This window comes from Haplochromis burtoni, unplaced genomic scaffold (assembly GCF_018398535.1).
Source record: "Haplochromis burtoni strain Fernald_Lab_line unplaced genomic scaffold, NCSU_Asbu1 Contig_57, whole genome shotgun sequence".
Lineage (NCBI taxonomy): Eukaryota > Metazoa > Chordata > Actinopteri > Cichliformes > Cichlidae > Haplochromis > Haplochromis burtoni.
Window position 1 is genome coordinate 805,277 of NW_024582418.1, and position 23,112 is coordinate 828,388.

Below are 23,112 nucleotides of genomic sequence, written 5' to 3' on the forward strand. Positions count from 1 at the left end.
TCTAATCTACAAATTCAAACTCATATATCCATTCTGCATACAAGTGTTTAATCTGTTGCCTTTGTAATGAATAGTATTTTTAAGATTTCAAAATAAATGCTGAAATTCCTAATAAGGGTTGACTACTGAAAGGTTGGTTAAGATAGATTTTAAGTTGCTTAAGTTAACATAAATTAAGTCTTAATTTAATGAGTATTTAGTATGAGGGTGACTATCTTTAATCTAATGGCCAAAGATTTATTGAATAATACTTTTAAAATCAACGTTTCCAGACTGAAGTATTGGCAGCAGGGTTGTGCCAAGCATAGCATACAGTAACTAAAATATCTTATAAAAAGTGTATTTTTGATTTTGAAGTTGGACAGATACAATTTTTTTGTTTTTTTTAAATATATAACAGAAATTTATAAAATGAAAGGTTGCATTTTTTTAAGCATAAATTGTTCTTCAGTTGTAGTTGTGCTAACACAATAATCTTAATGGTTCTTTATGTAAATTCTTTTTGTAGTTTTTTGCCTTTAAAGTAATCGTCTGGACCTATCATAGCCAAGGTATGACAGAGTGAAGTATTTTTTAAAGGAAAGTCTTTAAATGTGTCTTTATTTGCCCATTATTGTTAAATTGTGCTTGAATATAAGTTATGATCTGTTTTAAATGAGTCCTCTCCTGTTGTGAGTCTCCTAACCTGTACTTCCTCAGGAAGGGAAGTGTTTCTTTCTGCTATCTTGTTTTAAGTTGATCGGTTGGTTGAGCGTGGGCATCAGTATTTTATGGCTTCATTACAGGCTCATTACATGACTTGAACAAAAAGCAAATGAGATACTGTTACACCTGAATGGTATCAGACTTACTCCAGACTAAACTGAATACCAATTACATTCACAGCCCCTGTTTTTAGACACTTTGCTAGTAAATGAGTCATATCAAAAAATGATATACATATTTAAACTGTTCAGTTCAATTCAGTTTTATTTTTTCCCTAATCGCTTTTTGACGCAATACCAGGTTGGACCTGTTTTACCTTCAGAATTGCCTTAATTCTTGATTTTCTCTATTGGCTGCACATCCATGATGTCATGCTCCCATTCCACACCAATCCAAAAGTGGTGTTTTGGCTTAGATCCAGTCCAAACACCACTGTGTTTTATGAACTACATCTCAAGATTTGATGGCTGTGGAGAACATTTGAGTTAAGTGAACTCACTGTTATGCTCAGGAAACCAGTGTATTAAGAAGTTGGGTACAATGGTCAGGTAGGATGTGGTGTTTACTCAGCGTCCAAGGGCATGTGCAAAGAAAATATTCCCATTATCCCATAACACCATTAACCCTGGAGCACCCATGGGGTCAGATCCGACCCCATTGGTTTACTAGGGAAACCATGGGGTCAAATATGACCCCATGGGTTCTCCAGGGTTAAAGCACCACCAGCAGCCTGAACTGGTGATATGAGGTGGTTTGTATTTTATTTTCAGCAAGTTCTGATCACACTGTCCAAATGTTGAAACAGAAATTAATACTCATCAAACCATGCAGTATTTTACAAACCCTATATTATCCAATTTTGTGATTCTGTAGGAATAAATCACCTTTCTACCGCATTCTGATGCATGGTCTGAACTTCAGGAGATCAGCCATTGTCTATGTCTAAATGGATTGAGTTGTTGCCGTGTGATTAGCGGATTAGATATTTTGGGCAAATGAGAAGTTGAACATGTGTATCTAATAAAGTGACTAGTGAGTGTATATTATTCTTATTGAGGTATTGATAGTTTGAGCACATTTGTTTTGGATTGTTTTTTGATATTTGGGATTGTTTTGGTTATTTGTAGATAGGAGTAGGCGTATTTGGACGTGTAAGGGATGACAAAGTGGCTTACTGATGTCAAAAGCTTTAGGACATCACAGTTTCCCCCCCTTTTTAAAATTGAAGTTGAAGCAATTCAAGTTAAGTTATCATCTGTCTGTATAATGGCAGTGTGACCACTACACTCGCTGATGTATTATTAAGCTAGTGCTGTAGTCTGTGCTGTTGTGAATTGTGAGAAAAGGTAAAGCAACAAAGGATAGACTTTCAGGTCAGGACTTTATCCTAAACCAAGACTAGAAAAACAGTAGGTTTCAAATGATTTCTCCAGACTTAAACTCCATCGAGCTGGTTTGGGAACTGGACAGAAGGTTTTGAGTAAGTAAACTACAACTGCAACAAAGCACTGGAACAAACACATCAGGAGTTTTATCCACATTAGAGACAGACTGCAATGAGTAGACGTGTTTGGCTGATGAATGAATGGATAAATTTGTCCAGCACCAATCAATAACATCTCAGATACGTGGACATATTCTTTATCCATACTTCTGTGGCAAAATTGTTTTTATCATCTTATAGGAATTGGAAGTGAAAAGCGATCTTATACTCCTCATACCAATTTACTGTCTTAAAGATACAAATTCGTTAGCTTCATAGCATAAGTGCCTAAGTCATTTTTTTGTGTTTTCGGAAAACAAGAAAAAACTAATTTTCTAAATATCACATGCATATTTTTAATTGATATTTTCAATTTGACCAAAAAATGACTTAGGCACTTATGCTATGAAGCTAACGATTTTTGTAATTATTATTCCATTGCAATAATGTTTGATTGCACACAGCTGCAGACTAAAGTTTGCAAAGCTGAAATCTTGCTTGACAGCGGTCTAGCGACTGATGGACAAGGGTCAAAATAATTAATCAAATTACATTCACATATTTTCCTCAGTCCAAAAGTGTCTGTAAAGCCTAAGGCACAAGATTAACCCAAACCACCACCAATTCTCTATCCAAAGCCTAAATCTGCCCCATCTGCTAGTGACAGAGGCCTACACCAATGCTTCTCTTCTCAAAAGGCTCTGAATTTGATAGCCTGATTCATAGCTGTTTGAAGCAGCTGCTGCAACCTGGCAGTGCTCCTCTGAGGTGCAGGAAGATTTTTACCCCTCTGCGTGAAAGGTACTTGTGTCTTTGAATGATATCGGAAAGGGACAAACAGGTTTTCACAGCTTACCTTTGTGTAGGGCTGCTGTTTAAACACAATGTCTGTATAGTATTATGTTAGTTTTTTAAGAAGTGAGATATTGTATGGTCTACTTATTTACATATAGTTTTTTTTTTCTTCACTTGCCTCCCATTTTATAACATGAAGGAGTGAGATTTCTGGGGGGATATATATGCCACTGTACCTGAGATGGAGGCAGGATGCACTGTGCTTTAAGTTAAACCACGAACCCAAAGATGGCAACTTTTCATGGCAACCATATTCCTGTTTGTTAACTGTATAAGCTTTATAAATAAAAGCAAAGCTAATAATGCAAATTTGTTGTGAATTAATAAGTTAATACAAGTATTTTACCTCTCAGTGGATTGATTGATGGATTTCCCCCTCTTACAGATGCCCATTAGAACTCAGAAACGGTTCATTTGATGTATGAAAAACATTAAATCTTGATGGATTCAGGTTGGACTCATTAAAAAGACACAAATATCATTTTCACAAAGTGAAAGTTTTTTGACTGAATATGGTTCATAGTTATAATTAAAAGCATAGTTAAAAGTTTTCGTCAAAATGTGGTATTTGCAGCTGACTTTTAAATCAAAACTCTGAGCATAACCTGCTTCAGTCTAGCCTGTGTCCAGCATAAGTTACCGTATCACTTCTGATCCAATGAAAACTTTGATTTTAAGCCCAATATACCCCGTTAAGCCATTAATATCATGCGTTCCACTCCATACCTCTGTGCGATCAGGTGTTTTTAATATTGTTTAATATTAGAGCTAATTAATTTTTATGTGAATTAGGTCAAAATCACTCTGTTACTGAAATTTGTCAGCATTGCCTTGTTGTATTTCTTTTACCTGCTTGATTTAGAAGTAACTCCATATTTTTGCTAACTCAGTGATAATGTTGTTTACAGGATATTCACCTGCCTTTCAGCTAACCTACAGCCTCAAACTTGTTGACCCACTGAAATCATCCAAAATCCCCCAAAAGTTTATAATGACATGCCACGTGACCGTGATGACTGCGCATATTCAGAGGAGTTTGTTGTTGCTGTCACTCCCGTGTTTATTACCATGGCAGTCTCCACAGTCAGGTTGACATGAGGGGATTAGCATACTTTTCTTTGTTAAAAGGAAATCGGAATGAAACCAAGAAAAGCAGCAGCACACATGATAATATCTGGTGCCAGTTTATTTGCAGAGCAGCCTGATGTTCTGTGTGTGTGTGTGTGTGTGTGTGTGTGCGTGTGCGTGTGCGCCAGATGAAACCGGAGCACCGAAAGAAAAATAGAGGTGTGAAAGTTTCCCCATGCACAAATCTTAAACCACAAAAACACACTCACACATGTGCAGTGTGATCACTCTCAGTGATGTCTAGATTTTATGAACATATATGTTCACACATACAAAGTACATTTCAAAATCTGGATAAGTGCTTGTCAGCATTTCCTTTGTCCACTCGATCACCTCCTCTTTTTTTGTTCCCTCACCTGTTCACCTCCCTCATCTCCACCCGCTCTGTCCTCTTCTACTTTATCTCCCCTTATTCTGCTCCTCCACTTGTCCCCGCATAGTGCACCTGAGTGACCCTGTTACATGGGAGGCTGATAGCCAGCACACCCACCGGCCTCTATATCACCCTCTTATCTGCGCTGCTAGACCAAATAGCCCTCACAGTGAACCGCCAGACACCATGAGATAGTGGGCTGCATTCACACGAGTGCACATGCACACATACGCAGCAGATAACTACATCACTGTCACTGTTATCTCCCATCATATTCAATTTCTGTATCCTCGTGCCATCACCTTGCTTACTTGTTGGCATACCTGTCTCCGCAGTGTCATGTCTCTGTCTTAGATTAATTGATGAAGCTTTAGATCAGATGCAGCAGATGATGTTTGTTCCATTATTTATCTACACACTGTAATGCATGCAGGTGCTGTGTTGTTTAAACTTGTGTGGCCCCATCCTGTTGGGATATTATTTGCAGTAACCATAATAATTCACTAGATGTCAGTATATGGCTACAGTTTACCTGTAAGTCATAGATGACTCTTCACGCAGCACTTGGAAAAAGCTGCTGATGGATTTGTATTGAAGACTATCCAAAAGCACTTGTTGCTGCAGCAGGCTGGCAGCAGAATGGGAACAGCTGTCAGTTTTACTGGAATTTGACATGAAAAGGGATTCAGACCTTTTTTAATCTAGACCCACGCCGTAACACGGCACTGCTCAGTTGTCTTAAACATGAAAACCATTTTTGCAACAGTGCATTGTCTAAACCTATTCCAAAAAATATACAAGGAAAGTTTAGGAAAGTTAGCAGCCACATGTGCTTTAAGCAAGAAGGTGTGGATTAAAAAAAGAATCGTGGGGTCAGTTTGCAGAACATACACATACCAATTATACACAATTATATACACAAATTATACAAGACACATTCAATGCATCATTTAAACCCATATGATGAAATACAATTTAAAATGTGAAGTAAAACAAGTAAGGACAATTAAGAAAAAAAGTGAAAATGGCAATTATTTAATGATATACTGGGGTTGTTAGCACTGTATAAGAAGAGCATACGTTTGTGAAAAGGGGTACATGTAAATGGTGTTAGTGAGGTAGATTACCTAATGTAGAATTTATTACCTAATGTCTAAGCAAGGATTGTGGGACATAAAATATTAAAGGTCTGGTAACATTGCACATAAAGGCAAACAGAGAGAGACAAATGGTTAAAAAGAAGCTGGTTAAAGGTCATGTGTGAATGCTCGAATTCTACACCCAGATTTGTTCTCTTTTTTTTTTTTTTTAAATTGTGTAGTTTTTACTAAAAGTTCAACCTAACATTCCACATACGATTTATGCTTTAGCTTTAAAAGTAAAAAACAACAACAGTCTTTTGTTTTGTGATAAATAAAATAGAGTGGATCAGATCTTCTGAATCGCTGATAATTAACGTTCTTCCCCTGACCCCACTGATTTTAATCTTTTATTTACAATTAAAAAAATATCCTAATTGAATTTTAATTAAATGGTTGTAAATATAATAGTACCAGCAAATTTTTTAATTCCCTTACACAAAAATCATTTATGTTAACTTATTTTATTTGTTCCCTTTAGATTTGGTCTGCAGTCATCCATCCTCACATATGCGCTCCCAAAAACAAAAATGATCATAATTCTGAGCATAATCTAACCCACAAAGTAACAGCTATCATTTTCTAATTTGTGTGTTTCAGGTGTTGTTCTGAGGCTCTTAAATCTTGCCCTGACAAATGTCAGTTCTTGCATAATTTAGACTAAAACTTTAAAAAAAAACTGAGCTATAGCTAAACATTTTCTAACTAAACTGAAATGGGCAAAACAGCTTTAAGTGGAAACTTACAGAAAGGTCTGACTTGAAAACAAAACTAATCAAAAATACAAGACTGTCATAACTTTGCTTACCTATGTACTGATATTTCTTGAGCTGGTTGCTTTCACTGTCTGTGATTGAAACCTGAGAAGCACTCTGATTATGTTGGCTTGCTGTGAAAATGATGATGGCGATGATGATGATGATATAAAAAAACAACAACTAAGCCCTCAATCAATAAGAACACAGACCTCTGCAAACACACTAACGTAACTTTTTGGCACCGATGCAGAACTATTCAATTAAATCTCATAATGTACACACACCGAGCCATCCTCAGAGGTGTGTTTCTTCCTGTGAGCAAGCCTCACTCACACTCTGCCAATCTCCCTTCCTCTTTCTCCCAGAGGTGTTTGCATAAGGAAATGGTCCGTGAAATGGGTTTGATGGAATCAAACTCTATATTAAGACAAATACATATTTCACAGCAATTGATGGACTGATTGATGGGGCTCCGTCTTCATTTCCTCAGAGAAGATCTTTATCAGAAACAGTAATATGAAGGATCATGGCTCGGCTTGTTTCGGAGGGGAGAGTTGTTCACTTGTCGTGTTATGACTTTGAATGATTCTTGCTAGAAGTGTCTGTAGGTGTGTTTATGTGCTTCCAGAGCACCTTTTCTCTTTACCATGCCCACAAGGGGGCACTAAACTGCCACATGTTGTGCATTGGGTCCTCACTGAAAACTTATTCCCTGTTCTCTCTGCTGTTGACGGCAACCAACGCATGGAAAACTCACTGAAGGATGACCAGAAATGCTGCAGCAACAATATCCTGGACCCACAGCCAGTTGACGTGGTGGCAAGCTCACACAGGAGAGGACAGAGTGGAATGTGGTTCACATTTGTTTTTATCAATGCAACTGTTGTTTTAGCATAACAAGTCTGGCTCACAAACCCCCCTCTGACCCACCCCAGCAAGCCCACTCGCACCACCTTTCATTAACTTCAAAATCCAAATCCATCCAACTGGACCAGCGATGGCAACTTGCTGCCGATGCTGGCGTTCACACCCCTCTGCACAGCCATAATGGGCCGTGGCACAATTGGGGGCCACGTAACCGACAGCATTCCAGGTCCTTCCAAGAGGCCAGTTGCCTGCAGGTTACCAGCAACACCGCCTGTCCCTGTTTGTCTGCTCTTTCTAAAAGGAAAGAATGTTTTCCCCCACAACATGGCTGTGTGGGGATTAAGGCCCATTCTGAGTGGCCCCGGGTCGTGCAGCAGATGTTAGCCAGGATAGCACTCGTTGCCGTGCCGACAGTGAGCCGGCGGGATCGTCCCACCCAGACGACGTTAAGCCTATGGGCATGCATGGGAGAGAAGGGGGTGAAGGGAAGGTTCTGTCACACATTATAGAGAATGGCGTTGGGAAACTTGTTTCCACAGTCACATGATTCATCTGCACTGTTTCACATACAGTGTAGAAAAATATTGGCACTCCTCAAAGAGCTTTTGATCTTCCCCTCAAGGAAAATCACAAGTAAAGCGAAAAAAATATTGTTTATTCTGTTAAATAATTATTTTAAATAGGATTGTATTTACTCAGTCTGGTTTTAAGTTGATTGGACAGCTAATGACTAATTTCACTTTCCACCAATCACAGTTGTGACTTCACCTGTAAAGCAAACTGGCCGAAGCAAATCTATTAGGTTTTTATATGCCACAGGAAGTCCATGACATTGGATGACTTCAAATGATGAAAGGTAAAATTACTGGTAGTGACACAAAGTGGAGGCGAAGTAGTAGTAGTAGTAGTAGTATAATTATTTTACCAATCATGGCTATGTATATAGCCTTTCTTTAGCCTGGCACGCATAAAGCTGAAAAGTTGTGGATGGCAAGGTTTGTGTTTTGGATGCTTTTGAGTGACATGGAACATCTAGACCATAAGTGTCAAACTCTGGCCCGCGGGCCAAATTTGGCCCGCAGCCTAATTACATTTGGCCCGCAAAGCCATACCAAATTACTATTAGAACTGGCCTACTGGTATTATACAGCTAATATATATATTGTTTAGTATTAAGCTTTACTTGTTCCATATTCAGTTTTTCAGCAACACTTGTTTGAGTCCATAAGAAAAGATTCATTCTTATATCTGGAGGAAGATTTTTTTTTTCAATAAATATTAATGTTAGCCCGCGACTTTGTTCCAGTTTTGCATTTTGGCCCACTGTGTATTTGAGTTTGACACCCCTGATCTAGACAATAATTTAGCTGCTTAGTGAGTGGGTATTATATTATAGGTGTCTACCAGGAGCATGATGGCAAATACTTAAATTGTACTTATGCAAATAATAATGGCTCTGTAGTTAAAAGTCCAACTTGTTAAAGACTGTTAAAGGAGTTGAGACTTAAGGCTTTTGCTAGTGTTCTTTTTAACTTACCCACATAATGATGAGCAATTACTAAATGTACAGATGGCATTATAGGTAATGGAAACATGAAGTTTTTTGGGGGGGTTTAAAACAGGATGAAAAAATGGTTGACAGTCAGCTGTAGCTATTCAACTAATTGTGGTAAACTTTGAATTGTAGGTGTGTCAAAGTTTGTATAGCTGTTTGATGTGAAAGATGAGCTGTTTTCTTGAAGTCAGACAGGGCTAACTGCAGGGTGAATGTGTTTAACACGGGGCCCTGTGCAGCCCCTGTGCTACTCTTAACTGTCAAGCTCAATGGAAACAGGATACAGGGCCTGACAAGACATGACTTGACCCAACGATCCTGCATGTACAACAGAAATGAGTGCTGTAAAATTTCCCTTTATATATAAAAGCTCCCAGGCCTCAGGTAGAGGACCTGAGCTTGAAGTATAACTGAACCTGTAAGACTGCATGTGTGTGTCAAAGGGAAGTAAAGATAGGTCATGAGTCTAAAAGAACACAACACTGAAATGTGTGTGCGTGCGCACGCGTGTGTGTGCATGTGTGTCATGGGGTGCAGGCCATGCCATTCAGTCCCATAATGACTGTACTCTTGGAGGAGTGTTGGGCAGGACAGTGCTGTTTTTACGCACGGCTGGATGCTTGGGCTCTCAGACAGATGGAGAATAGCCAAATGTGTGTGTGTGTGTGTACATGTGTGCGTACTTGTGTGTGCACTGTTGTCTTATTTTGTACTCTGATTTTAAACCTCCTCACCAGTTTCACTGACCTCTTTACTGCAGGCAGCAAATTATCAGACTCTGTGCTGATGGAAAGCTGAAAATGCGTCAGAAAACCGTAGAGATACAAAGGCCAAATTTTACCTGGGGTTTTTGTTTATTATACAAACCCTTTGTAACCAAGGTAATGGCTTTTATGCGTATGCATAAATGCATGCAGTTTTTGGAGATTTTAACATTTCATCTAGCAGATAATGGTGAACAGGTATAGAAAGAAATTAAGAAACTGGTTTCCACTTAGGGCTGCTCGATTATGGTCTAAATAATCCTTACTGATTAGATTCATTAGATTGAATAGATTCATATCAAAAACATTATATTGCTTGACAGGGGATGGGCACTTTCACCAGAGATGCTTGCCTGGAAAAGAACCAAAGATAGCACCCCACCCCTAACTGCTTGGAAGTGACTGCAGATAGCTGGCAGACCTTTAGCGTTACCTGCTGCAGTTTTCACTTTGCATGGTTCTTATGTTTGCACAGTAGCAACTAATGTTGAAGTTCCACAACACCTGGTAGTTTGTAGTATTCTTCTATTATTTTTGTTTTTCTGTTGACGCCAGAGCATTAGATTCTATTGGGCACCTTTAAAGTCAAGGCAAACTGTACTATATATAGTCTAAGAAAAAAGCTAGGTAGCATGGTCATTTAAAAAGTAACCTAGTTTCTCTTTATATATTCAGAAATATTTGGTTAAAAAGTTATTCTTTTTTCATTTGTAGTTTTTATGAAATTGTAAAGTTTGATTAACCACTCAAGTGATATTCCTGTTACCTAAACAACAGCAAGAAATCCACTGATGAGGATCTATACTTTTCCTACTGCTGTTTCATATTTATATTAGTACTGTGTTGATTTGTTGGCCTTCGTGACTTCGGTCATACCATTATGCCAAGATTTTATAGTTAAACTTCACAGGCAATTTGTTTTCCTTTACCAATTACTTTATCAAATTTAAGATTTTAACACCATCTTTGACTAAATTCCTTCAGAATCTATGAATTGGACAAGCTGAATAAAGTTTGATTATTACAGCTGCTGTCATAGAATTGGTTTTAATCTGTAGATTATGTTCATTGCAGTCTCCACATAGACCCTGCAGTGATGCTCATGACAGACAACTGCCAGCTAAAGAGAAGAAGAGTTGGGAGTCGATGCGAGAAAGGATTTTATTTCCTCTTCTAAGTTGATGGCAGCGGTGGGAGAACAGAGATAGGACACCAGTGTCCATCTCTGAGGTCACAGCAAAGAGAACAAACCTCTTGCTCTGAGTGTCATCGACGTCCGACCGCTCTGCGCCATGTCAACCTGTCAGAAAGACAGATGGACAGAGGGAGGCACTGCCTGCTGAGAGGTGTCCAAGGTGTCATGGCCTCGTCTGGGAGGTGACAGACAGCGTGTGTGTGAGTGTGTGACGGCGAAATAAGACCGCTGAGAAGTCTAGGGGACGTTCATTGTGACCTTTCATTTTGCCTCGGTCTATCTCTCTCAGTGCATCTGACAACAACCTTAAAAGGCCCTGGTCTTCCTGAGACCTTGACAGGTGTGTATGTGTGTACCTGAGTGCGCATATGTGGTTAAGTACACAACAGGGAAGTTTCAGCTAAGGTCAATGTTTTCTGGATGTGCGCACAGACTCAAAAACAAAGCTAACGCCTTTCTTGGTCTTGAAACTTTGCAAAGGTGCATTATACATCGACCATTCAAATCAAAAACTAGTTTCTCTGTATTGAAATTGGTTTGTGCTTACTGGTATTAAGGTACTTACACCTGCGTGTGAGAAGAAAAAATAGTTAAGTGGCCAATCACTTTTAATGAGTGGATATACACTTGTTAACGCAAATATCTAGTCAGCCAATTAGATGACGACAAGTCTGTGCATTTAGGCACATGGACGCGGTCTTTTAAAGTTTAAAGTGAGCATGAGAATGAAGAAGACAGGTGACTGAAGTGACTTTGAGTGGTTGTTGGTGCCAGATGGAAAATGTTATGATGTCGGGGATCATTTCTTGGCACTCTTTAATCTTCACAGCATACCTGAGTATTGTTGCTGACCATGTCCATCCCTTTATGACCACAGGGTACCCAACTTTTTTTGTTTGTTTTTTAACATGATAATAAGTTAACTAGTCCCCAAAAGCCTCCACAGCCACCCAATCTCTGTAACAACAGAGCACCTTTGGGTAGACAGGGAGGACTGACATCATAGATGTGCAGCCAACAGATCTGCAGCAGCTGGTGATATTATCATGTCAATATGGAGCAAAATAATTTCTACAGTAGTGTAGTTGTGGCAATCACTGTGAAGTGCACATTGCACTGGTTACCAGCATTGCTTTCGGCTTTATGTTAATACTGAAGCACTTAATATTTAAGCAAGAATGATCTTCTGTGTTCTCATTATGAGAGGGATTTGCATCTATGTGCAGGAGTGTACTTTTTATTATTAACTGATAATTTTGGGCAGGTAATTTGCTTCTTAAATGAATGAAAAAGTAAGACACTTTTTCATGTTTGAGCTGCATGTTTTGTGTTTTTATGAATGTGTCTGTGCACATTTAGTGTATGTGTGTGTGTTTGTGTGTTTGCCGTTTATGGTCAGAAGGTGAGGGGCAAACAACGGGGCACCAGACAGCTTTAAAAGAAGAAAATCCAACAACATAAACAAAACCACGGTCAGTGTGACATGCGTCACCTTCTCTGTGACAGGGGACAGACACCAGAGAGGCTCCTAGTCCCCGAGAATCTCTTTGAAGCCGAGCAATTGTGCCGCTGGTTTGGAAGTATTGCCTTTCCTGGCCTTAGGTGTTGCTTTAGGGCAGAACACTCAGCTTTTAGTGAAACACTTGCCTGGATTAGAACTATTAGCTGAACAGGAATGAAAGACCACCACCATCAAGTTTTTTTAATCCTGGCTAAATGTAGAAATTTTTGCTTGTTCAAACATTTTATTGGCTTCAAGGTGGAAGTCTCACTCTCTTTTGCTGGGAGACCACATTTTCTGCCCAATCAGTTGCACATTTTCCACCAAACATCTCTTTCTCTCTGTCTCTCATCACCACTCTTAGTCATTACTGGTACTTGTTTGTGTTTCTGCTCCAGGCGTTGGGTAAATACCTCTGCTGGAAAAAAGGTTTTCCCCTCATTCCCACCTTCCTCCCTCCATTACCTCCTCTAATGATGTTTACGCGTGTGCTTAGAAGAGCCTCCACACATCTTTCCGTCTCCCTGTTCTTGTCCTTTCCCTCCTTTTCTTGTGCTTACACACAAAAGCACAGGCACACAGAGAGTCCGAAAGATTGTGTAAGGAGAAAGATTTTGTCTGTATTTTATTTTTGTTTATATTATTTAACAGTCTCTCAATCTTTTGCAAATCATAACAAAAAAGAAAAGGGAGGATGAAATATAAATCAAAAAACAAATATATTCAAATGCCTATAAAAACAGATGTGCACATGAGGAAACAGCTGATAAAGACAAGAAAAAAAACATGTCCTCTTTGGCTTCGGAATTAGAAATGCATACCTTGTGAAATAATTGCTTAGTGGCCACTTATGTAAAAGTCGTTGTAACATGTCTTAAAAAATTTTTATTAAAGAAATCTATAGTTGGCAGATTAGGGCCTCCATAAACAGAAATGTAAATCTTGAGTTGTAGATCTCATAAGACTCCTAAGTGGCTGATATTCATTTTCCATGCAAAGATGTCTTTTTCTCTCCACCTTAACTTGTCATATCACAAGATGTAGCATTTTCCTTTGCTGTCTTTTATGTTGTTAAAATAGAAGTGAAGATCATGGGACCACTAACCCTCATAACTTCCTAAAAACAGTTTTCATCACTCAGCTTTTTCTCCTGTGGTTGTATTTTATCTGGCTATTCTCAAGTGTTGATACGGAGAGGTTCAAAGCCCTTGAAGGTAAAATTCTTTAATGCCAAAGATGACAGTTGGATGATGCGAGTCATTTCCCCCAAAACGCCTGTTATGAAAGCAAAAAGCTTTCATAACAGCCCAGCCAAGAAATATCATACTCCATACTGCTCGTTATTTAAGGCTCTGTTTGCACATGGTAAGCCTCATTTATAGTTCCTAACACAGAGTTAACAGTGTTTTTTTCCCTTTTTTCCACTGACTAATATACTTAATTTTTTTTATTCTTTTTTTGTATATTTGTGTGTGTCTCCACTTTGTTTCCCTCTGAACTTTTCAACTCCTCACCTCACCTCCTCACGCCCTCCAAACCTGAACTAGTGCTTCAAGCAATCACCTGGTTTCTTCTGCGCACAACAGTAGACATGTGCTTCTAGACACAAACTCTCTTGACAGTGTCGTTGCCCAGAGGTCATGTAATGATTCGTTTTCCCACTGAATGTCATGTCCTCCAAAAAATGGACAGATATTCGGATTCATGCAGAGCTACTGTACCTGCCGCCTGTTTTGAATAGTATTACCTTTGCATCATTTTGTTCCAGCTGTCCATCACTTCTATTCTTCTTCTGCTGACAGTTCAATGGGCTCCTGTGGGACTCTGTATAAAAGGTTTTCAGCCTGCTGCCTGGCGCCACTTTGCCCACTCTCTGCTCTTCTCTGTCAAACCGTCTTTCTTGTGATGGGACAGCTGAGAACATACACTGTACTTGTGGTTGTTGGTGCATGGTTAAGTACATACATTCGCCACAAGGCTTCACACCCTTCACTTTGTCCCCTCTTTATCTCCCCTCAGTGGGTGGAGTTCTGTAATGCCTTAGGTCTTTAATGAAACCTCAGAACTAGAGTGTTTGAAAGACTGGTAGGACAGATATGCTGACAAGAATATGACTAGAGCCCTGGGGCCCAACAGTAACAACTAAAGGCTATAATATTTATTACGCCACCATATAAGTTATAAAAGATGGATGTAGCCACCATGGAGGTATCAGTTGGTTAGTAAAGTGTTTTATGACTATTCAGAGGTGGGGCTCTGAGGCTTTTAAGGTAGCAGTGATTAAACCTTAACTATGGAACTTGGCTCCATTATTAAGTGTTTTACTTAACTGAACTGAAATAAAAAGGTAGTTAAGAAATTGGTCTACAATTAGCTATGAAACCAGGTCTAAGTTCAGATTTGGGAGACAGACACTGTCTCTACTTTTAAGATTAGGCTTAAAGCTTTCCTTTCTGATAAAGCTTATAGTTAGGGTTAGTTAGGCTGCTTTTAATTATTACTTATTATTAAACTCTATTTCTTCCATAGTCAGTTTTTGTCCTTTTTCTCTCTGCTCTCCTCTCTTTCCTCTCACCCATAACTAGTCAGCCCACTGTCACCGCATGCATAATCATGGAGAAATAAATATTATGCCTGTTTTTAGACTGTATAGACTGTCAACCTGTCCAGGGTGTACCTCTCCTTTCGCCCTTTGACAGCAGGGATAGGCTTGGTTGGGAGCTGCTATCATAGCGACTTTTCATAAAAGTTTGCACAAGACTCGTCCATCATCTTATCTCCGTCCCTTCTGTATATGGGCATGTAATAGTGTGTACATTCGAGCTCTTTGTTTTGTGCTCATTGTTATCATTATTATATAAACACATTGGTTTCAAATTCTGTCCTCCTTCCTTTACTTTGGTACAACACTGAGAGCTTGAGGACTTGCACCTCAAGGGTATGGTGAAGATAAGAGCTCATGTGAGTCTTTGTGCATCCTTTCATATGTATGCAAATATATGCATGTGTACATTTCCTTAGGAATCAAAAGATAGGAGAATATGCGCCAACCATAATATATATCCCTTTCCATGCATACGCATGTTCTGGAGTGCTGTGTGAGTTCACGTATCAGAAATTTGAGAGATTGGAGTGTACACAACGTAGGACTGATCTGAGTGCCTGAGTGTGTCCGCTGAATACATGAGTGCGGGTGTCGATGCAGTCAGTGACTGAGACTTGACAGAAACTCTGACCTTAGGTTTGAAAATACTGTATTTACACACTGCCCCACTACCCCAACTATCTTTCTCTGGGTGTGTACCTTTTGGTCTGTCTTTGTATGTGCTTCATGTTTGCCAAGTTTCTCTCCAAGAGCCTAAACAAAACAAGCCAGCAGCTGAGGGTGTATGTAGGAGATAAAACTTGTGGGGAAAAAAAGTCATACAATTTGAAACAGTGTCCTTTGAGAGCGACAAGACAAAGAATGAGGTGAGTAGAAATTGCCAGGAAGAGAGTGAACGCTTGCAGACAGGGTCAGAAAGCTTAATGCATTTCTAATAGGAGGTACCTCGGAAAAACTAGACTAGAAAGTGTGAAAAGATAAAAGACAAGGGACAAGTAGGTAGAGGGATGATAAGTGAAGGTACATGAGGAAAACAGGAGGGGGAAACTGACAGACAAATTTGCACAGAGCCAGGTAGGTGAGAAGGGAACTGCGGTATGTGTGTGATGTTTAGTGAAGGTTTGTGTGTGTGTGTGTGTTGTAGGGCAGCGGAATGAGGCAAGGCTGTGATGGCCTTGTGTCAGTCACCCCATGGCAGCTCTTTAACCCTGTAATTTATCACATCAGTCTTCTTGCAATGATGGGGCCAGTGCACCGGGTGACAGAAATGCCTCTGGCATTTTCATCTGTCAGTTAGAAAGAAGCTTGGGGGAGAAGAAAACAAGAGTACACACCTGTAGGAGAGGATTCTTGAGATGTTATGTCACAAAACGAAGGCAGGCTTACAGACTGAGTCTCATTCTGATTGCAGTGGCTTGAGATCTGGACCACAACCTTAATAGACCCTCGATTTTTTGCAAAGTTTTAACATCTCTTGCGAATATAGACAGTCTAGAAATACACATGGCTACTGAATTCCTGTTATGAGACCTTGAACATTTTGTGTAACATTTTTGTGTTGTGAAACCAGATTTAATAAGCAAGCAGTGGCTCAAACTGTGAATCTGGACACTCATACATTGGTTAATCCTTCTTCCTGGCTCTTAACACTTACCATAATTTACAAAATGAGCTTCACGTTTTATTTAAAATCACACTAGCAATTAAACCCATAATGTTGTCAGGAACCTTTACTGGGAGGGTAAAGGAGGGGAGGGTTGTTGCCATGAACTTCTCATGTTCATGCCATTTTGGTGCAACCACCAAAGGTTTACCTCCGCTGACCATTAAAAAGAATGCAGCTTTAAAGCAACGCAGGTTAGTGAGGTTGTAAACAAGAAGTTAAGAAAATTGCCCCACAAAAAAATTGAGATCTTTCCACATGCATGGAGGTCAATATGTGTTTTATGTTTTTTGTTTGTTGGATCCTTTGTTGGATGTTTGGTGTCATCCAAAGAATTGTGTTTTCCTCCAAAAGAATACCAGGATTACAATAAAAAAAAAAATGTTAATGTTTTATTTAAGAAGAGTTTCATTTCCTCAGGCGTAGGATACAGTTTTGTTAATCAAATAACAACAACAGTCTATAAGTAAGGTAACACACACACTCATTGATTTAACTATAAGGTACATTTTGATCCAGAAAACCTATAACATCTTCTAAAGTGCTCAAAACCACCTTTTAGGTCGCTGCTACTAGTGTTCCAGGACTTAATTTTGCCATTACATACAAACAGACTCACAAGGTTAAAACACTCTCAGCCATGCCGATGTGTCTGTCACAGACACATGCACACATATCGAAGTACACACTTACAAAGACACTTTCGGTCTCTCTGTCTTTCACACACATAACTGTTCATACACTCAGTAACCACCCAGAGGGGACAGTGAAAGGAGAGTAGAGAAGAGATGCAGAGAGCAGGCAAGGTCGTAGTTCCTGTGGACTGTCTTTGAAAGGGGAGTCGTATGTTTTCCCTCCCCACCCTTTGATGTTAAAGCAGTCTCTTTACTAGTGTAAAGACGGGGTACAATAACCTAGACCCCCTCCAACCCCTCACCTAGCGCCTCTGTACACCCCCACAAAGCTCTGCAGGGGGACAGGTAACCCACAGCAACCCCAGCCAGAAACCAGAATGTGTGTGGCAGCTGTCCAGGACCTGGGCAGTACTGTGCGAGTGTGTGTGCGTGCACTTGTTTGTCTATGTACTATATGTATGCAAATGTTGAAGTCTTTAGGTGCACCAGTCACTGTAACAAACAAACAAGGAAACTTCATGCAGAGTAATGCATTGATTTAGCATTTGATATTTAAAAAGCACAAATGGTTCTGTTTAATAATTTTTCAATATTTTGTCATCAAATTATGCCATCATGAAACAAAACTTCAAATGATTTTCTAACATAGATGAATTAAGCAAAGCACTACACTTTAAATAACTAAATTAAAATATGATGCGCATAGTAAACATTTATACAGAACTCAGTCATTGACTTGTTTTAATAACCAGAACTTTAATAATAAACAAAAGCGAATAGACTTTTTTTTTTAATCATTTTGCTTTTTTCTTTTTTTTTTATCAAGCTTTTCTCTCAAACCTTTATTTGATTTATTTGATTTAATGTCAAACAGTATTTTCATAGACCAGCCTTTAAGGTGTCGTGGATAAATGCAACAAAATAAAATGTTACAACCAAGACAAAAACTGGTGTTTTATAAATATAATAATAAACACGAATTCGTTTGTGTAACTTTATTAGCAGCGTCCTCCTGAAATGCGCCAACAACATTGAGAGTAACATCCTCCTCTCTGCCCCTTAATGCACTCTGGTCGCTATGGTAATGCGTAAATATTTCTTTCAAAATAAGACGCACAACTACAACATGGGAAAAGACCCAGGGAAACCAAATTAACGATAAAACCCCTGAAAACCATAAATTTCACACCGGAGCTTAAACTCTCACGGCCCGGTACCAAACGACTCAGGTAACGGTACCGGTCCATGGCCTGGGGGTTGGGGACCGCTGTACTATACTGCTTTGAGTGACATCCTATTCTTAATAGGATGTCCACTCAGCCTTTGGAGCTATTACAGCTTCAAACATTCTGGGAAGGCTTTCCAGAAGGTTTTGAAATGTGTTTATGGGAATTTTTGATCATTCTTTCAGAACCACGTCTGTGAAGTCAGACACTGATGTTGGATGAGAAGACACAAAGTTGTCCAAAATGTCTTGGTATGCTGAAACCTTAAGATTTTATTTCACTGGATCTAAGGGACTGAGCCTAACTTGTAAAAAAAAAACCCCAAATCACACAGTGGTTCTTGAGCTAGTCTGAACATCACATGAAGTTTGGAGGTCTGTAGTGATTGACTCTGCAGAAAGTTGGAGACCCCTGCGCACTATGTGTCTCACCATCCTCTGACCCACTCTCTGATTTTACGAGGCCTGCCACGTCATGGCTGAGTTGCTGTCGTTCCTAATCACTTCTACTTCTACTTCAGTTGACTTTGGATTATTTAGTAGTGAGAAAGATTCATGACTGTACTTGTTGCATAGGTGGGATCCTGTCACCACACTGGAATTCACTGAACTCCTAAGAACGACTCATTCTTTCACAAATGTTTGTAGAAGCAGTCTGCATGCCTATGTGCTTGATTTTATACACCTGTGGCCAAAGAAGTGATTTGAGCACTTGAACTTAGTATTTGAATGGGTGAGTGAATACTTTTGGCAATGCAGTATATGTCTCCTCATATACCTAGTGTGAACGATCTCACCCTCAGTTGCTTTATCCTGCCCAACTGCTCAGATACATATGTGACCACAGGGCTAATTTTTGTCCAGTACAAACTACCCTATTTGTGCTCTCATTTTCTGTATCCCCATCAGTCTCCTTGTTTCCTCTATTTCCAGAGACCCAGACATCTCCTCAAAACAGAACCTTTAGGCTAGCCAGACTGGCAATAACAGAATGAAAGCTGTCTGAAATTAGGTTTTCAGTCCAAAAGAGCTGACTTCCTCTTAAGGAAAAAAAAAGCTGGTTAGGGGAGGATGAAAGAATCCTCTTATGTCAGTAAACTCGTTTCACCATCACCACTGTGCCATGCTAGCCCTGTGTTATCTACGTGTATTTTTGTTGGAACTTGTAGTTTTGGGAGTTGAGTGGCAAAATGGGATTTTTTTTTTCTCCCCACACCAAGAGGACCAAGAGGGCAAAGATAAGAGAGAGTCCCCTCTCAGCATTAACTACAGAAAATAAGAGAGAGGGAAAGGCGGAGAGCATTAACTGCACAGATAGAGGAGTTAATGGCTAACACAGCAATGCTGTGAAACATACAAACTATACAGAGATCCTGCACTGTCCTGTGAGGAGCATCAACATTTATCTGTGGGCTAATCTGAGTTCATCCCTGGTTGGATTTTAGTCTCATAGATTGGGGCAGTAGTACATTTAATCAAATCTCTCCTAGGCTTTTTAATAAGTGCATATTTAACTCTCTTCAATTTTATTTTATTTACTTAACATCAGTTCACAACAACAGTCACTTCAGGGTGCTTCATATCTTATGTAAAAACCCTACAATATGACATGTAAAGCAGGATTTTGTCCAGGCTCAAAATGGAATTTTTGTGAGCACAAATGTTCACACATAAGCACATTTGGTCTGCATATATTTAAAGCAATGAGTCTGTGTTACCTTACTTAACAGAGGTCCATGCATATTCCTTTTATTCTTGGCAATTTGATTAAAAATGTATTTTATGCTTGAGTAAATTAAACCCCCACTCAAACAGAGCTGGTGGAGAAATATTTTTATTGCAGTTCTGGTAATTTTCCTTTGCGGGAGAAAACCAAAGCCTCACTGTCTAGATAAATATTAGTCCTCATTTCAGCTGAGTGCATTTATATCATTTATGTTTCCATTAGTTTATTCTTTGCTTTGCTCTCAGCCTGACTATGTGCATCTCCGTTCCTTAAGTTTAGGACAGTATGCAGCGTTACAAGAAGCATAAAGAGCATGAGAGTGAACAATCAATAGGGAGTAACTAACAGGGAAAGCTTTTCATTTGTGCTTTTCAGACATTTCAACTCCCTTGATGGCAACAACTAATAACTGCAACCCTCAGAGCAGTAGTGATAGCACTTGTGATTTTATTATTCCGCTGAGAAATGTTTTTTTTATTTATTCCCGAAACATCACAGCAGTTTGGTTATTGTTTATAAGTCTGACTAAAAACCAATCAACAACACATGACAACAGTAGTGCAGGGGGAAACCAAACAAAGGGCATGAGAAGACAGCCACAGCTCAATCCTTTAAGGAAGCAATTGAAACTGCCTGGAGAATAAAGTGTGTAATAAAGAAGGAAAGCAGAGGATGTGAATCTGGAATGCTGACTGGTTTGTCTGAGCTGTCAGCCCCAAAGTGTTCGTCCTTCACTACACAACAGTGATGTGTGAATGAATGCGCAAGCATCACCGCTTGTGACCTTGTTTCGGTGTCAGTCTGAGTTCATGCACACGTCTGTCTTTTTGGTATGTTCGTATTAATTAGTTGCAGTTATTCCATCTTACCAGTAATTCAGGTGTAGCAGGAAGGTTTGCCTCCAGAAGAGTTTTGTCCTGCATGCAGGTATTTGTCATGTGTTTTTTAAATAACACCTTGCCATTACTCCTACTCCTGATAATCGACTACTAGCACTCATACCACTAATACAGACATAATAGGAAAATCTGATTACACTGTTACATTTCCTATTTTTAAATGTTAATCTGGCTGCAGTGCTGTGCCATACTCTGATTATATGTTGCTCTTGATAATATTTTTGTGTGACACCACTGAAAGTTTTTTTTTTTCTCTCTACTTTTGTCTTGGCATACTGTATTATCTGAATTAAACTTCACAAGCACATTGCAAGCCTACTAGGGCTCCACTGGGCCTGTGTGCCAGGATGCACTTATGCCACAGCCATTCGTCCATCCGCCCACAATTAAAAAGAATCACTTCTCCTCCTACAACATTTTCAGAATTTAATCAGACAAGTGCACATTGATCACCTAATGAGTCTTCACGTGTGCTCAAGGTCAAGCTTACAGGCACTTTTCTACTTTCACAAGAATTGCAGCAGCTCCTAGAGTATTGTTCAGATTTTAGTGGAATTTGGCCACATTGATCATGTAATTAGTTTTCACTTACACTGAGTTTAGGGTCGAGATTACATTTGTTTTTTCTGAGCAATAACCTGGGGTTTGTGAGTGATCGTGAGCAGGGTAAGGTACTGCATCACTCATGTTCTGGTTAGTCAGTGCAGGTATTTGTTAATGCATCTTATTCGCTGTTCCACTAATTAATATGGGCTAAATTATTCATTGCTTCATCTAAATGCAGTGCTAGATTGCTGGTATAACTGTGTGCTTGAATTGAGGAAAAAAAAACAAACCCAAAAACTCCTGTATCTCTTTTCTCCTGTATGCATATTCTACCACCCACTCCACCCACTGCTTCATGTCCTTCCCTCTTTTATTTTTCACTATCAGTAATAAAAACTTTGAAAAGGAAAAGGACACCACCTCATCTCTGGTTGTCATTAAAGTGTATGCATTTGTATTTGTAGGCCCGTGTCCCTACATGCAACGCTTCGCTTGACCCTTTGACATAAATGGCCCTGTCTATTATGTCTCCTCATTAAGATATTTATCTGTGGTCGTGTTTGGTCTGCCCCTTCTTCGTCTTCATTTATTCTTTCTCTCACTTGTCCCTCTCCGCAGACTTGGGTTACGCACCTCCATCAGATGGCGTTCTGCCTGGCTGAGCTGCACTTGTGGTCCACTAAGGGCTCACTTCAAGTTAAAGGTACAACTTATCAACATGTTCAATCTCCCTCCCCTCTCTCCTGGATTCCCTCCTTTCCTCTTTCTCCCTCTGCCTTGTTCTGGCTCTTTCTGTCATCACTCACTTTGTTGATGCACTTTCTAAGTACTCAGATCTACTTTTGCAATCTGACTTTCACTTCACATCATTTTTCAACGAATCTGTTTGCACTTTCTCCTGATTTCAGTGTTTATTGCATCATACCTTAAATTCTTTATATTGTTTTTACCTTTTTTGAACACAAGCAGTTAACGAAACCAGGAAGACATCCATGTGTTGGCCAAGGATTCCAGATTTGTTGACAAGGAAAAATTTCATATCTTATCCACTTTCTAGCCTCACTTCTTCCTATTTTGCTAAAATGCCTTTCCCACTACAAGGTCGCTAGTTTAAAAATACAAATAAATGAAACAAAAGCTAACTAAAAAGAGTCATCTGGCTTTGAGAAGCTTTTTCCAAACAGTGCTGTACAAGACCTGAAAACTATTGACATTGAGAAACTGCCTTGTTGGGCCAAGTGTGGTCTAAGTTTTACTTTTCCGGTAGTTTTTGTGAGGTACCCTACTCTTCACCTATCAGTCCATCTCGTTTCTCCATTTTCTTGTTTTCTCTTCCCTTCCTTTCTGTCTTGTCTTTCACAGTCTGCTGAGCTTCAGGCGAAGATAGTGTCTCTCTGAGGCTGTGTGTGTGTGTGTGTGTGTGTGTGTGTGTGTGTGTGTGTGTGTGTGTGTGTGTGTGTGTGTGTGTGTGTGTGTGTGTGTGTGTGTGT

The 23,112-nt window shown here is 39.4% G+C and overlaps 1 protein-coding gene across 1 annotated transcript in view; it reads left to right on the forward strand.

The window, feature by feature from the left end:
• The window catches only part of LOC102294935 (WD repeat containing planar cell polarity effector), an 89,926-nt gene that overhangs the window by 992 nt on the left and 65,822 nt on the right, over positions 1 to 23,112 (forward strand). Inside the window, exon 3 of the mRNA XM_042220925.1 lies at positions 22,241 to 22,325. Within this exon, the coding sequence (XP_042076859.1) occupies positions 22,241 to 22,325 (85 nt within the window). The remainder of the gene's footprint in view (positions 1 to 22,240; positions 22,326 to 23,112) is intronic.